This window comes from Equus caballus, chromosome 19, assembly GCF_041296265.1.
Source record: "Equus caballus isolate H_3958 breed thoroughbred chromosome 19, TB-T2T, whole genome shotgun sequence".
Classification (NCBI taxonomy): Eukaryota; Metazoa; Chordata; class Mammalia; order Perissodactyla; family Equidae; genus Equus; species Equus caballus.
This window is the reverse complement of record NC_091702.1, coordinates 33,895,121-33,912,760: the sequence shown is the minus strand read 5'-3', so window position 1 is coordinate 33,912,760 and position 17,640 is coordinate 33,895,121. Positions and strand designations below refer to the sequence as shown.

Here is a 17,640-nt window from a genome sequence, read left to right as displayed (position 1 = left end):
ACAAAATAAGTTGCTTAAAAATGCATAAATTTCTTTCTTCTTTAAATATAATCTTTAGTGTAAAATGACTGATATCTGCTCATTTGGTAAGCTATCATTTAGTGCCACTTAGTGAACAACAAGCAGAGAAATACAAGGAAGTTAGTATGAGGGATATAAAGAAATTAATTTAGGGTGCACAAAATATGTGCTACTGTATTGAAGGTTGGAATAATGATCAAGAGGTCACTTATCAGTCAGCTTCATCTTGAAACAGCTTTTTCACTAAACTACCGGTACTAGATAAATCCCAGACAGTGCCCAGGGGTCTGATGTTTTACAGTTTGGTACTCCATCTTTCACTAGTATGTCATTTTTCAATTTCACATGCACATGATCTGAGTTCAATATATTAAGATAGGGCTGAATCTAGGAACTCACATGGTTTTGGAACAAACTGAGCTGTTTTGACTCCGTGACTTTGCTCTTCCCCCCAGCCTTTGGTCTTTAATGTGTCCGTGTGACTTCTTTGAGAACTTAGAAACACAAAAAGTGAAAATCAGATATAAAAGGAAAACCCACCATAAGTATTCACTATCTCTGCCTGGCAAGCTTCTCCAAGCAGGTGTTATTGATTGCCTGAAACATCAAATTACAGGAGAGAGGATGCAACATATCACCACCTGGGATTGGGATAAAAGGAATCTAATCCAGATTCTACTCTTTCAGCCAGGTCACCCAACTGCCAGTCTCTCTATTCGTAAACCTGGATGTTTTTAATCCCCAGCACCACCTTGACTGAAAAACCTCAGTGTGACAAAACTCAGGTTAAAAAATGAGAAATTTTAAATGACATACTGAAATAGTTCCTAAAACAACACATTAAAAGCAGGTTTGTGGGGCCGGCCCCGTGGCATAGTGGTTGAGTTTGGTGAGCTCCACTTTGGTGGCCTGGGTTCACAGGTTCAGATCCCGGGCACGGACATACACCACTCGTCAGCCATGCTGTGGTGGTGAACCACACATAAAATGGAGGAAGACTGGCATGATGTTAACTCACAGCTAATCTTCCTCAAGCAAAAAGAAAAAAAAAAAAAGAGGAAGATTGAAGATTGGCAACAGATGTTAGCTCAGAGCTAATCTTCCTCACCCCCAAAAAAAGCAAAGTGGTTTGCAGATTTTACTGACGTGACGAAACTATACTGCTGCTTCCATCAGTACCTAGTCAAAATGGAGAACACATTAACATTCTGACCAACAAACCAAGAGAATTAAAAAAAAAAAGTTTACAACCAAAGTTAAAATTCCCAGACAAATAATCCTCGGTTATTTCCACATTCAACAAGCTAGATGGTCTTGTGACTTTTTTACCATCAACTTGCTGTGACATAAATTCTGGGTGCCCTCTGTGTATTCTCACACCACTTCTTAGAATTATCAAGTGTACCTCAATCCTGAGCTCACATATTTTTTATCCGAATATAAGGCCAGACATCAGCTCGCTCTGCCACTCTCATCTAATTGCTGAAATCATTAGAGTATTTAATTAACAAGCAGTCTTATAAGGAAAACTTCTTATGACCTGGGATGACTTCAATCTTGTCTCTAAAGTGGACAGTTTCCAATGGTGCTAAAATGCACGCACTAAGATGCCTCAGAGACTATGTGCATTGGTGGGTGGGCAGAGAGGGTGCAGGTGGAGAGAGAGAGGGAGGAAGGGAGAGAGGAAGAGGTGGGCAGCAGAGGAAAAGAGGGGGAACAAGCGGCTGGCAGAGACAGACACACAGATTGTAGGAAACGTCTGTGTTGGGGAGGTTGAAAAAACTCTCTTCCCCTGGGAACCCAAATTCAACCAGTGATTCCAATTTTCTATATCAGAGTTTCAAGTAAGAGTTCAATTGGACAATGGATTCTAAAGCTAACAGAAAATTCTATTTTTGTTATATATATAATCTATTACTAGATACAATGTTCAGATAAGTCACAGGGCTAGTTCTCTCAACATTAACCTGTTTTTGCAAGAAAGTCCTTCCCACCATTCCCCTCGCCAAAATGAGGAAAAAGATGTCTGGCAAAGCATTTATCTTATTAGCTCATCTTTACCTATGATGAGCTGAAGTTACAGGAGGAACAGTGTTTCCATGACCACCTTCTTTAAGTCGCTCCAATAACCTCCGGTACTTCTCTCTTTCCTCTTTTTGAACACCCTAAATAAAAGAAGGCATATTAGATAACTACTAGCACATAAATCTGTAATTAAATCATAAACAAAGACTAAGAGGTCAAATGCAGCCCATATATGGGCTGTATTTCCCAGCACAGTGTTTTTTAAAATCTTTGAATTAATTACCAACTTTATAAATTGAGAAGAAAAATCCAAAAATCTGGTCTCTTTTGAAAAACTGAATCAACAATCTAGAGCTTTGTAGGGCTAGTCCCTTTAGACGGGCCATTCACTCTAGTCCACCTCATTCATTTATGTTATCTGCTAGTCCTTGATGGCATCTAACTTTTTGAGAACAGAACTGAGTGAACCGCAAAAAAACTCAGCAGAAATAATCCACTTGCATATTCATAACATTAGCTTCCAAAACAGAACTGGTCTCACCAAAGTCACCAATGACCTTCTATGGCCAGAGCCAATAGAGGCTTTTTCACCTCTTATGTTATTTGACCTCTTTCTTCAGCATCTCACCCCATTGACTTTGCCTTGCCTACCTGGACAAGAATATATTCTCTTGATTTCTTCTTATCTTCTCAGTCTCCACTGCAGATTATTTCTTCTTTTGCCTGCCCTTAAATGCCTACGGTTCTGCCCATTAACTCTTCTCCACTACATCTCCTCCCTGAATAATCCCTTCAGCTCCCTGGATTTAAATAACATCAACATGCAGAAAATTCAGAAATGTGTCTCTAACCCTGCCTTCTTCTCAAAACTCTCAGCACCTATATCCATAGTTCTATGGGACAGGTCTTCTTGTGTGTTTCACAGGCACTTTAAACAGTGTCCAAAACTGAAGTCATCATCTTCCCCCTAAACACATGGGGTATCCTGGTCAGTGGCACGTATTTATGTAAGACTGAAATCAGGGATTCAGGCTCTTCCCTATAACTTTATATCACATTAACCAATGAATATCTATGTCCTTGCTAATATTACCTTCTAATATTTATAGAATATATCCTGTGTATACCCCCTACATATTTGCTCAGTCCCATTTCTGAATTCTAAGAGGTATTGAAGCATACTTTCATACCTCTCCTTAAAATCCCTCCTGGGGTCAAGATGGCAGTGTAGGCGGACCCGGAGATGGACTCACCTCCTCCCACAAACACAACCAAGTTACAACTATTCTTGGAATAATTACCCCTGAGAGAGAACTGAAAACTGGATAAAAAGAACCCCCACAACAAGGGACAGTCCTGAGTGAGGCGAAAGAGGCAGAAATCCCCTTCTGGAGAGAAAAAAGCCACCTTTGCAAGCTGCAGAGCTTCACAGCCGGCCAGGAGAAATCCTAAGGTACACAGCCTTCCCTGGGGGAGTCGGGGACCTGAGCGGGGAAGTGTTACTACTACAAGCAGCCTTCAGATTCAGCACAACTGAGACAAGTATCATAATATCTGGCTTTGCTAGCTACTAACTACAACAGGGAACATCTCTAGAAAAACTATCGGACAGGAACGGAAAAAAGGCAGCTTTTAAAGGGCCCACACACAAATTCACCTGTTTCAGAAAGCAACCTGAAATCACGAGAAAGAAAGGTGCACAGTCCTTTGGTGAAAAGATATGCTCTGAGCGCATCTCAGTGAGAGGTGAGACCTCTCCAAGGACTGAGACATTGGTGGCAGCCATTATTGTGATGTAGTACAGGCATGCTGACACAGATGCTGGCAGACACCACTAGAGTTCTTCCCCTGGCCTGTGAGCCCAGGGTCTGCCCTGCCCACTCAAGCACTGATTTAATCCAGTTCAGCCAGGGCAGGCAGCCTGCCCTAGAGACTGGCTCCATCCAACAGCAAGCCCTTGGGCAACTTGTGAGCCTGCACAGGCTGGGTGCCTGGAACCTCTGCAGGCAGGCAAGTGGGTCCACCTCTGTGGGGCAAGGAATGCATGAGGAGCAGGAAAAAAAGAACTAAATGAAACAGAAATAAGCAACCTACCTGACAAAGAGTTCAAACAAAAAGTCATAAGGATGCTCACTGATCTTGGATGAACTTAGTGAGAACTTCAACAAAAAATTGGAAAATATAAAAAAGAACCAATCAGAAATGAAGAATACAATACTGGAAATGAAAAATTCACTAGAGGGACTCAATAGTAGAGTAGAATCTACAGAAGAATGGATCAACAAGCTGGATGAAAGACTAGAGGAACTCACACAAGCTGAACAGATAAAAGAAAAAAAATTAAAAAAGAACAAGAAGTGTCTAAGGGAACTCTGGGACAATATCAAGTGCACTAACATTCATATTATAGGTGTCTGAGAAGGAGAAGAGAGAGACAAAGGCACAGAGAATCTATTTGAAGAAATAATAGCTGAAAATTTTCCTAACCTAAGGAAGGAAACAGACATCCTGGCACAGGAAGCACAGAGAGCACCAAACAAGATATACCCAAAGAGGCCCACACCAAGACACCTTATAATAAAAATGTCAAAAATTAAAGATAAAGAAAGAATCCTAAAAGCTGCAAGAGAAAGGCAACAAGTGACATAAAAAGGAAACCCCATAAGGCTATCAGCTGATTTCTCAGCAGAAACCTTACAGGCTGGAAGGGAGTGGCATGATAGGTTTAAAGTGCTGAAAGGATAAAACCTATAGCCAAGAATACTCTATTTGGCAAGGTTATCATTCAGAATGGAAGGAGAGATAAAAAGTTTCCTAGACAAGCAAAAATTAAAGGGGTTTATCACCAAGAAACCAGTTTTACAAGAAATGCTAAAGGAATTTATTTAAATGGGAAAGAAAAGACCACAAATAGGAATAAGAAAGTTATCAACCATGGGGCTGGCCTGGTGGCGTGGAGGTTAAGTTCATGTGCTCCACTGTGGTGGACCAAGGTGTGCGGGTTTGAATCCCAGGCACAGACCTATGCACTGCTCATGAAGCCAAGCTGTGGCTGCGTCATACATACAAAATGGAGGAAGAGTGGCACAGATGTTAGCTCAGGGACAATCTTAATCAAGCAAAAAAGGAAGACTGGCAACAGATGGTAGCTCAGGGCCAATCTTCCTCACAAAAAAAATAAATAATTTTTTAAAAAAGAAAACTATCACACACAAAAAAGGCAATAAAATCACTGGTAAAGGAAAAAATACAGGAAAGGTAGCAGACAAACCACCTATGAAAAGAATATGAACGTCAGCGTCAAAAGACAAAAGTACTGGGGCCAACCCCATGGCCGAGTGGTTAAGTTTGCGTGCTCCGCTTCGGCAGCCCAGGGTTTCACCAGTTCAAATCCTGGGCACAGACATGGCACCGCTAGTCAGGTCATGCTTAGGTGGCGTCCCACATGCCACAACTAGAAGGACCCACAACTAAGAATATACAACTATGTACTAGGGGGACTTGGGGGAAAAAAGAAAAAAATTAAGTCTTAAAATAAATAAATAAAGTCTTTAAAAAAAAAGACAAAAGCACTAAAATTACCTATTTCCATGATAAGAGGGTAATGGATACACATACACGAAATAAGAGGTTAGCTATGATATCAAAAACATAAAATGTGGGAGGATGGGAGAAAAAAGAATAGAGCTTTTAGAAAGAGTTCAAACTAAAGAGACCATAAACTCAATATAGATTGCTATATATGTAGATTATTATATGTGAACCTCATGGTAATCGCAAACCAGAAACATATAATAAATACACAAAAAATTAAGAGAAAAGAACCCAAACATAATACTAAAGAAAACCATCAAACCACAAGGGAAGAGAGCAAGAGAAGAAGAAAAGACAGAAGAACTACTAAAACATACAGAAAAAAAGTAACAAAACGGCAATAAGTATATATTCATCAATAACTATTTTAAATGTCAATGGACTAAATGTTCCAATCAAAAAGCATAGGGTGGCCGATTGGATTAAAAAACAAGACCCACATATATGCTGCATACAAGAGACACACTTCAGACCTAAAGACACTCATAAACTCAAAGTAAAGGAATAGAAGAAGATACTGCCTGCAAATGGCAAAGAAAAGCAAGCTAGGGTAGCAGACAAAATATAGAGTTTATATCAGACAAAATAGAGTTTTAAACAAAAACTGTAACAAGAGACAAAGAAGGGGTGCTGGCCCTGTGGCCAAGTGGTTAAGTTTACCCGCTCCACTTTGGCGGCCCAGGGTTTGACTGGTTTGCATCCTGGGCGCGGACATGGCACCACTCATCAGGCCATGCTGACATGGCATCCCACATAGCACAACCAGAGGCACTCACAACTAGGATATACAACTATGTACCAGGGGGCTTTGGGGAGAAAGAAAAAAGAAGATTGGCAACAGATGTTAGCACAGGTGCCAATCTTAAAAAAAAAAAAGGGAGAGAGAGACAAAGAAGGGCACTACATAATGACAAAGGGAACAACCCAGCAAGAGGACATAACACTCGTAAATATCTATGCACCCAACATAGGAGCACCTAAATACATAAAGTAATTATTAACAGACATAAAATGAGAAATAGTAACACAATAATAGTAGGGGACTTTAACACTCCACTTACACCAATGGATAGATCATCCAAACAGAAGATCAATAAGGAACATTGGCCTTAAATGACACATTAGACCAGATGGACTTAGTAGATATATATAGCACATTCCATCCCAAAACTGCAGAATACATATTCTTTTCAAATGCACATGGAACATTCTCTAGGATTGATCACATAATAGGCCACAAAACAAGTCTCAATAAACTTAAGAAGACTGAAATAATACCAAGCATCTTTTCTAACCGCAAAGATATGAAAATAGAAATCAACTACAGGATGAAAATCAGAAAAGCCACAAGTATGTGGAGATTAAACAAAATGCTATTGAACAACGACTGGGTCAATGAAGAAATCAAAGTAGAAATTTAAAAAACACCTAGAGACAAATGAAAATGAAAATGAAAATACAACATACCAAAAACTATGGGATGCAGAAAAAGCAGTTCTAAGAGGGAAGATTACAACAATATGGACCTACCTCAACAAACAACAAAAATCTCAAATAAACAATCTAACAGTGCGCCTAAAGGAAATGGAGAAAGAAGAACAAAGCGCAAAGTCAGTAGAAGGAAGGAAATAATAAAAATCAGAGCAGAAATAAATGAAATAGAGACTAAAAAAAAAAAAAAGAAAAAAATCAATGAAACCAAGATCTGGTTCTCTGAAAAGATAAACAAAATTGACACATCTTTAGCTAGACTCACCAAGAAAAAAAGAGAGCGGGCACAATAAATAAAATCAGAAATGAAAGAGGAGAAATTACAACAGACATCTCAGAAATACAAAAGATTATAAAAGAATACTACAAAAAGCTGTCTGCCAACAAATTGGATAATCTAGAAGAAATGGATAAATTCTTAGAATCATACAACCTTCCAAAAACTGAATCAAGAAGAAATAGAGAATTTGAATAGACCAATCACAAATAAGGAGATGGAAACAGTAATCAAAAATCTCCCAAAAAACAAAAGTCCAGGACCAAACAGCTTCCCTGGTAAAGTCTACCAAACATTCACAGATTTAATACCTACCCTTCTCAAACTCTTCCAAAAAATTGAAGAGAAGGGGAAGCTTCCTAACTCATTCTATGGAGCAAACATTACCCTGATACCAAAACAAGACAAGGACAACAACAACAACAAAAAAAATTACAGGCCAATATCACTGATGAACATTGATGCAAAAATCCTCAACTGAAATTACTAGCAAATCAAATACAAGGATACATTAAAAAGATCAGACATGATCAAGTGAGATTTATTCCAGGGATGCAAGGATGGTTCAACATCTGCAAATCAAGCAATGTGACACACCACATTAACAAAATGAAGAATAAAAATCACATGATCATCTCAATAGATGCAGAGAAAGCACTGGACAAGATACAGCATCCATTTATGATAAAAACTCTGTATAAAATGGGTATAGAAGGAAAGTATCTCAACACAACAAAGCCCATATATGACAAACCCACAGCTAATATCATTCTCAATGAAGAAAAACTGAAAGCTATCCCTCTGAGAACAGGAACCAGACAAGGATGCCCACTGTCACCACTCTTATTTAACATAGTATTGGAAGTCTTAGCCAGACCAATCAGGCAAGAAATAGAAATAAAAGGGATCCAAATTGGAAAGGAAGAAGTGAAACTGTAACCATTTGCAGATGACATGATTTTATATATAGAAAACCCTAAAGAATTCACTAAGAGGGGCTGGCCCTGTGGCCGAGTGGTTAAGTTTGCACTCTCTCCTTCGGTGGCCCAGGGTTTCGCCAGTTCAAATCCTGGGCATGGACATGGCACCACTGATCAAGTCATGCTGAGGCGGCATCCCATGTCTCACAGCTAGAAGGACCCACAACTAAAGATACACAACTATGTACCGGGGGGCTTTGGGGAGAAAAACGAAAAATAAAAAATCTTAAAAAAAAAAAAGAATCCACTAAGAAACTTTTAGAAAGAATGAATGAATATGGTCAAGTTGCAGGATGCAAAATCAACATACAAAAATCAGTTGCATTTTGGGGCCGGCCCGGTGGCGCAACAGTTAAGTGCACACGTTCCACTTCGGCAGCCTGGGGTTCGCCAGTTCAGATCCCGGGTGCAAACATGGCACCGCTTGGCACACCATGCTGTGGTAGGCATCCCACATATAAAGTAGAGGAAGATGGGCACGATGTTAGCTCAGGGCCAGCCTTCCTCGGCAAAAAGAGGAGGATTGGCAGCAGTTAGCTAGGGCTAATCTTCCTCAAAAAACAAACAAAAATCAGTTGCATTTCTATACACCAACAACCAAGTAGCAGAAAGAGAAATTAAGAATACAACCCCATTTACAATTGCAACAAAAAGAATAAAATACCTAGGAATAAACTTAGCCAAAGAGATAAAAGATCTGTACACTGAAAACTATAAGACATTCTTGAAAGAAATTGAAAAACACACAAAGAAATGGAAAGATATTCCATGCTCTTGGATTGGAAGAATTAACATAGTTAAAATACCCATACTTCCTAAAGCAATCCACAGATTCAATGCAATCCCTATCAAAGTTCCAACTACATTTTTCACAGAAATAGAACAAAGAATTCTAAAACTTATATGGAACAACAAAAGACCCCAAATACCCAAAGGAACCCTGAGAAAAAAGAACAAAGCTGGAGGTATCACATTCCCTGATTTCGAAATATACTACACAAAGCTATAGCAAGCAAAACAGCATGGTACTGGCACAAAAACAGATACACAGATCAATGGAAGAGAATCAAGAGCCCAAAAATAAATCCACATATCTATGGACAGCTAATTTTTGACAAGGAAGCCAAGAACATATAATGGAGAAAGGGAAGTCTTTTCAATAAATGGTGGTGGGAAAACTGGACAGCCACATGCAAAAGAATGAAAGCAGACCATTATCTTTCACCACACAAAAATTAATGCAAAATGGATTAAAGACATGAATGTAAGACCTGGAACCATTAAACTTCTAGAAGAAAACATAGGCAGTACGCTCTTCAACATCAGTCTTAGCAGCATATTTTCAAGTACCATGTCTGACTGGGCAAGGGAAACAACAGAAAAAATAAACAAATAGGACTACATCAAACCAAGAAGCTTTTGCACAAAGGAAACCATCAACAAAACAAAAAGACAACCTAACAAGTGGGAGAAGATATTTGCAGACCATGTATCTGATAAAGAGGTTAATATCCAAAATATACAAAGAACTCATACATCTCAACAATAAAAACCCTAACAACTCAATTTAAAAAATGGGCAAAAGATATGAACAGATATTTTTCCAAAGAAGACATACAAATGGCCAACAGGCACATGAAAATATGTTCAACATCATTAACTATCAGGGAAATGCAAATCAAAACTACAATGAGATATCTCCTCACTACCATGAGAATGGGTACAATTAACAAGACAGGAAACAATAAGTGTTGGAGAGGATGTGGAGAGAAGGGAACCCTTGTACACTGCTGGTGAGAGTGCAGCCACAATGGAAAACCGAACGGAGATTCCTCAAAAAATTAAGAATATATCTACCATATGATACAGCTATTCCACTGCTGGGTATTTATCCAAAGAACATGAAAACACGAACGCGTAAAGACACATGCAGCCCTATGTTCATTGCAGCATTATTCACAACAGCTAAGACTTGGAAACAACCTAGGTGCCCATCAAGGGACAAATGGATAAAGAAGATATGGTATGTATACACAATGGAATACTACTCAGCCATAAGAAACGATGAAATCCGGGCATTTGTGACAACATGGATGGAACTTGAGGCTATTATGCTAAGTGAAACAAGTCACAGGGAGAAAGTCAAATACCACATGATCTCACTCATAAGTAGAAGATAAAAACAACAAGCAAACACACAGAAACAGAGATTGGACCAGAGGGGAAGGGGAAAGGAGGATGGTGAAAGGGGTGATTAGGCATATGTGGGTGGTGATGGATTGTAATTAGTCTTTGAGTGGTGAACATGATGTAATCTACACAGAAATCAAAATATAACGATATACACCTGAAATTTATACAATGTTATAAACCAATGTTACCGCAATTAAAAAGAAAAAAATCCCTCCTGGGCTGCAGTCCATTCCTCTCTCTGCCCACTTCTGTCGATTACTACTATTTATATATAAGCTCCTAGAGGACAGGGACTATATTTCATTCAATTTTGAATTGCTGACAACTAGCACATCACCTGGGACCCAAACAAATACTTCTTTGAACTAAATTAAGTGGCTCAGAAAACCATCTAGCAAATTGCAACAGGTGATAATCCTGAGGAATGCCAGATACGGGAATAATTCTAAATTCTCCTGGAATAAGTGAAGACTTCAAGAGGGAACTGAAGAAAAGACTGTTGATGAAGATATAATGCTAAGTGCCCTAAAAAGGGAAGGAAAAAGTAGATGGACACCACTTACTTCCCTTACCCAGTCACAGTTTTTACAGCTTATAAAAGAAACAAGTTAGAACAATTCAGGCACCCAAAAAGAAAGAATTTATAATCTGATCTTTTCCTAACATGGTTCCTTTCTCTTTCCTATGGTGAAAATAACTACATCTGAAAATTGACGAAATTACCTACGTAGAGAATCTCTCTAGAGGGATACATCAAGTATCAGTGGTTACTTGCTAAGAGCCAAACAGGGTGGTGGGTCCAGATACCGAGGGGAAACTGGGAAATTTACAGTCACCATACACCCTTTCACACCTTTGGAATTTTGTACCATAGTACATATATTATTTATTCCCCTGCAAATTCATGAAATAGTTTTTAAAAGAGATCAGGCTATAAGGGCTTACCTCCTCCACTGTACAATGGGGACGCCTCAGACCCTTGCCACCCTCTTCAGAGATCATCTCTGTTACAACCTGCTCTTGAGGTTTCCACGTTAAGGAACTCTCTGGATTGCTTTTGCTATGGCGTCGGCCACCGGGTCTTCTATTATAGCCTTCTGAGTTCAAGGTAAAACTGAGAGACAGAAAGACAGGGGAAAAAAAAGTTATCACCAAACTGCTTAAATTGCTGGAATTTAAGCTCCAGACCATCCTGTGATTAAGCTGTCCCAGGTTAAGCTTGCTCCTGGCAAATCAGACAACTATCATTCACAAAAGTTAGATCTATCTCTAGAGCAGAGGGCACCCCAGAATTCTGCTATGAAATTCTGCTATTTCCAGTCACCAGGGCTCCCACATGAAAGCCTCTGCCCTCTTCCTCATGCCCAATCTTCCAACCTCAACTCTGGATTTAGCTCCCCTATTACACACACCCTCCTCTGGTACTGTGCTGCTCCTTTAGTCACCTGGCACCAGTGGAATTAATTACTGGTGTGATTGTTTAATGTCCACATCCCACACTAAACTTTAAATTCCATGAAGACAGAGATTACATCTTTTCACCACTGTATCATAATACATGATCTAAGCCAAAAGACACTCAATAAATATCTGCTGAATGCTAAATTGATAAATGCTAAATTAATAAGTGCTAAACAAATAGAAGCCATGAAGTGTCCACCCAGTCATTGTTGCTGGTGACAGAGCCTGCCTCTCCTGCCATTATCAATAATGGGACAAAATGACATCATACTTCTCTTGATGTGATGTTTTAAAAACGATACACCACCACAGATGTACTAGTGTTTTTACAAAAAAATAACTGCATAATCAAAATAAATCATGAGTAAAAATCAGACAAAATTAAGGGACATTCTACGAAAGAAATGCTTTGTACTTCTTAAAAATATCCATGCTATTAAAGTCAAAGAAAGGCTGAGGAGTTGTTCCAGATTAAAGGAGATCCAAGAGACATGAAAATTAAATGTAATACACGATCCTGCACTGAATCGTGGACCAGAAAAAATCATTTCTATAATGAAGAAATTTAAATAAGATTATATAATAGTATTACACCAATGTTAAATTTTCTCATTTTGGTAATCTGTGATTATGGAAGTGAAGGTCCTCATTCTTACGAAATAAACACATTCAAATACTTACGATTAAAGGGGCATGAGTCTAAGACTTACTCTCAAATGGTTCAGAAAAAAATATGTATATGACAGAAAATGATAAAGCAAAAGGGCAAAGTGACAGCAACTGGTGAATCTGGGTCACATATATTCACCTACAGAGTTTCAAAATACATGAAGCAAAAACTGACATAACCAGACAGAGAAATAGACAAATCCACAATTACAGTAGGAAACATCAACACTCCTTGCTCATCAATAAAAAAGTAGACAGAAAATCGGTAAGACCTGTAAAACATTATCAGCAACCTTGACCTGACATTTATAGAACACTCCACCCAACAACAGCAGAATACATATTCTTTTCAAGTGCACATTGAACATCACCCAGATAGGCCATATTTTAGGCTATAAAACAAATGTTAACAAATTTAAAAGAACTGAAATCATACTAAATATATTCTCTGACCACAATGGAATTAAACTAGAAATAAATAACAAAACAATATCTGGAAAGTCCCAAATATTGGGAAGTTAAACAACGTAATTCTACACTTCAAAATAATCACAGGTTAAAGAGGAAGTAAAACAAAAATTAGAAAATATTTTAAATTGAATGAAAATTAAAACCAACATTTCAAAATGTGTGAGATGCAGCTAAAGCCTTCCTTATAGGGACATTTTATAGCATTAAATGCTTAGGGAATAAGTTCACCTCTAAATATTCAAGTACTATCTCCCAAGAACAACGATATCACTTACACAACCACAATACAATCATCAAATTCAGGAACTTCAGCAGCGATACAATATGTAACATGGAGCCCATATTCAAATTTCTCCAGAGGTATGAAAAATATATTTCATAGCAAATTTTTTTCCCATCTAGGATTCAAAGCAGGAGCTCACACTGCATTTAGCTGTCGTCTATCTTTGGTCTCCTTTAATCTCGGTTTTTCAGTCTTTCTTCATCAGTATAATGAAGAGTACAGGCCTGTTGTTTTGTAGAATGAACCTTAATTTCAGCTTACCCAGTTGTCTCATAATTAGATTCAGATCATTGATTTCTGCAGGAATACTACATTAAGTGATGATGTCCTTCTCAGTGCAATGTATCTGGAGGTCATGTGAGTTTGCCCCATGTGGGTGACTTTAACTTTGATCCTTTGGTTAATATGGTGTCAGGCAAGTTTCTCCACTCTGAAGTTACTACTTTTCCCTTTGTAATTAATGATTAATTTGTGAGAGATATTTTTAGTTTATGTAAATATCCCATACCTCATTAAACTTTTACTTACTAGTTTCAGCTCAACTGACGATTCCTGTACATATCAGTTATTACCATGATAGTTACAAAATGGTAATTTTCTATCATTCCTTCTACACTTATTAGTTGACATTTTACTACAGAGAAGATCTTTCCCCTCCCATGCTATACATTTACTAGCATCTGTATTCCTCTTTCTTCATTTTGATGCTTACATTGTCCCCAGTTGGGCCAGTGAAAGCCCCCTCACGTTTCCTCCTGGGTCATGTTGACATGCCCCCAGTTTCTGAGCACTCCTTTAATTTCTGGCATAAGATGTTCCAGACTCATTTTATACTTTCTCTCCTAGCGCTACTATTAGCCGTTTATCCAACTCCAGAGAGCCCTAGTTTGTGCCTCACTCTTAAATATGTGTGGATAGACAAAGATTATCAGGTATTTGAATAAAGACTATATGAAAGACCAAAATAATCCAAAGGGGGAGGAGAAATTCAGAGGAAGCAGATAGAGCAAGAAGAAGAAGAAATTTAAAAAAAATTAACTTTAGAGATAAGATATTGCATCCTTATAATAAGAATAAGATGCTTGGAAAAAACCATGGGGAGTAGGAAGAAGGATGCTTACGACTTAAAAACTATGAAACCAAAAGAAAAAAAAATCAGGGAAAGATTTTTTTTTTAAAAAAAGGCAAGGACAGGGGCTGGCCCCGTGGCCAAACGGTTAAGTTCGCACACTCCGCCGCAGGCGGCCCGGTGTTTCGTTGGTTCGAATCCTGGGCGCGGACATGGCACTGCTCATCAAACCACGCTGAGGCAGCATCCCACATGCCACAACTAGAAGGGCCCACAACGAAGAATATACAACTATGTCCCGGGGGGCTTTGGAGAGAAAAAGGCAAAAAACAAAAAAAATCTTAAAAAAAAAAAAAGGCAAGGACAACCACAAAAGAAGATAATATATAGGAAAATTAGATCAATCCAGAAAGTCTACTATCCAAGCAGTAGAAATTCTAGGAAGTAACCACACAGAAAGGAGAAGAAAATTACTAAGAAAATAATAAGAACGGTTCAGTGTATGAAAATTCATCAGGCCATACACATGATTTCTGCACTTTTCTGTATGGGTATTATACTTCAAAAGAAAGTGTAGAACTGAGGGACATTTCTTTTTTAAAAGGTTTGCAAAATCAGACGCTATAAGCATATAATGTGGTAGAAAAAGTAACACACTTGAGTTCGAGTGTCTCACTAGTTGTATGATATTCGGCAAATTACTAACCTTAGAGTATTTACTTAACAAGATTACATAACAGAATCAAAGGGAGAATGCCTAGCAAGAGTGAGCACCTAATAAGTGCAAAGTCTCCACTTCCAGAAGGGCAGAATTTAACACTTACCCAAAGGAAGGCAGGACTCTGCGAGGCTGATCTCGGGTTACTGTCACTCTGATCTTTGGATAGTCACTTATTCCATTAGGAGATTTATTACCTATTTAAAAATGCATTCGTAATTGTAAAAACAACAACAAAAAACCTGTGAACAGTCTGCATTAGAAAAGAAAATCTGTGAGCAATCTACTTTCTAGCACTAAGTATCTTATTTTTTCAAATTCTATTACTATACAGCAGAGATCCAGCACAAACTTTATAAAAGTTAAGGGAAAAGCAATAGTGGGGCTGGCCCCATGGCCTAGTGGTTAAGTTCAGCGTGCTCCGCTTTGGTGGCCCAGGATCAGTTCACAGGCATACCTACACCACTTGTCGGCAGCCATGCTGTGGTGGTGAGCCACAAACAAAATAGAGGAAGACTGGCACAGATGTTAGCTCATGGCAAATCTTCCTCAAGCAAAAAGAGGAAGATTGGCAATGCATGTTAGCTCAGGGCAAATCTTCCCCAGGGGAAAAAAAAAAAAGGAAAAGCAATACTGCTTAGTTTGTCTCTGATCTCAGGTAAGTAGTAACAACTCATAGGCAAGCTTTTCTAGTTTTGCTTGCTGGGACCAACAAGAAGCATGAAGAACCCAATGATGACAAACTCCATAATCTAATCAAATTAAGTAAATTGTTTCTTCTTCCTAAGAAAACAGAAGTATTTTTAAATGAAAACCTGCCATATATTACTACATTTCACCAGAAGCTTCCAACACTTGTGAGATGGTTACTATACTTCAAAAAAGGGTAACAAAATTTTCATCAGCCACATTTTCTGCTGGAGCTACTACAGGGGCTTGGAGTCCCTGAGGACTCCAAAATGCAAACAGATCTAAAACTAAAAGTTTTTTCATAAGTCAGTAGCAGCAAAACCTATACTGACCTGAATTCATTTGTTTGCAAAACCTGACTTGAACCAATGTTCAATCCCATGGGGTTTTAAACTAATATTTAATAAACACAACATACCCAAAATAGGAAAAATTTGGAATTCCCAAACACATCTCCAAGGGTTTCAGATTAGAAACTGTGGACATCTTTATATATAAAACCTGCCCTAGGAATCCCTGTGCTTCTCTGACTAGGCTACACAGAAATATAGTGCCACTACCTCAGGCACGAGATAAATCTACCATCCCTTCCACACATTGATTTTAATGGTAAATAATTTTAAACATTTATATATTCAAACACTCCGAATAGATTATAAAATCTAATTTATATTAACTTTTCAAATGAAATGAAAGACTTCAAAGAAGTATCATCTTTGTCCCATGTCCTTTGGGATATGCTCAGACTCGGGGGTTCGCACTTATTCTCCTTTGTTCTTCTCTGCCACCAGAGGTACTTTACTAAAAAAAGTTTGAGGAGCACTAATCTAAGGTTTTTATCATTTCCTGAGCTTCTTCCACTTTTGACTTCTGAACGCACAAGCTCTCTCAAAGCTCTTTTTCACCTTCCTCTCAAACTTTACCAGCCTGCCTGTGTGGCAGAGACCACAGCCACTTTCAGGACTTGGCTTCTTCTGATTTTTCCCCACCACAGCATTTTGTACAGGATATACAGTAGTTACAATTCAGTTTCAGGGTCTAAGGATGATGTGGAGGATCCTAATCCATAAACCTGGGAGAAGTGGGAACCTAAGACTGTTCCCCAATCACATGATGTCCTTCAAAGGCAGGGTTTTATTATTTTGCTATTTATTTTGTCATTTTGCTATAAAAGGTTTTATTATTTTGTTTTGTTATTAAAAGTTTTATTATTTTGTTATTTGTTTCATTATTTTGTTGTTAAAGGTTTTATTATTTTGTTATTCCTGATAACTTAGCACAGTGCCTAGCACAGAGAAAGCTCTCAAGAAATGTGGGGTATTGTGGGTTTTTTTTTTAATGCATGAACTTTGATCAAAGTCACATTAAGGACACTGATAATACAAATAGAAAACACAACAGTGAATTCAAAGACAATTCTAAAGGAAAGCTATTTGCTTTTTAGAATGGTAGAGAGAATATGTCTGTGCTCTCATCCCTATCTAAATCAGTGTTTCCCTTTCATATTCTCAAAACTCAGAAAAAACTGGCAGAAGGAGGTAGGGGGAAGCAGAAATATTTTGACCACCTCACCCAGTTTCAGCATGTTGTTCCAGGATCCAGAACCTGTCAGTTCACAAGATGATGAGTTTGAAAATACCTTAAAATCAAAGAGAATCACATCTGTAGTATCTAAATTTTAAAATCTAAATAAGTTTC

At 38.3% G+C, this 17,640-nt stretch overlaps 1 protein-coding gene across 2 annotated transcripts in view; it reads right to left on the bottom strand.

The window, feature by feature from the left end:
• The window catches only part of SENP2 (SUMO specific peptidase 2), a 41,023-nt gene that overhangs the window by 16,934 nt on the left and 6,449 nt on the right, over nucleotides 1-17,640 (bottom strand). For both annotated transcript variants that reach the window (XM_005601859.4, XM_001498854.7), the window contains exons 4-8: nucleotides 17,515-17,581; nucleotides 15,359-15,449; nucleotides 11,527-11,695; nucleotides 2,083-2,186; nucleotides 421-515 (exon numbers count right to left, since the gene is read on the bottom strand). In XM_005601859.4, the coding sequence (XP_005601916.3) occupies nucleotides 421-515; nucleotides 2,083-2,186; nucleotides 11,527-11,695; nucleotides 15,359-15,449; nucleotides 17,515-17,581 (526 nt within the window). The remainder of the gene's footprint in view (nucleotides 1-420; nucleotides 516-2,082; nucleotides 2,187-11,526; nucleotides 11,696-15,358; nucleotides 15,450-17,514; nucleotides 17,582-17,640) is intronic.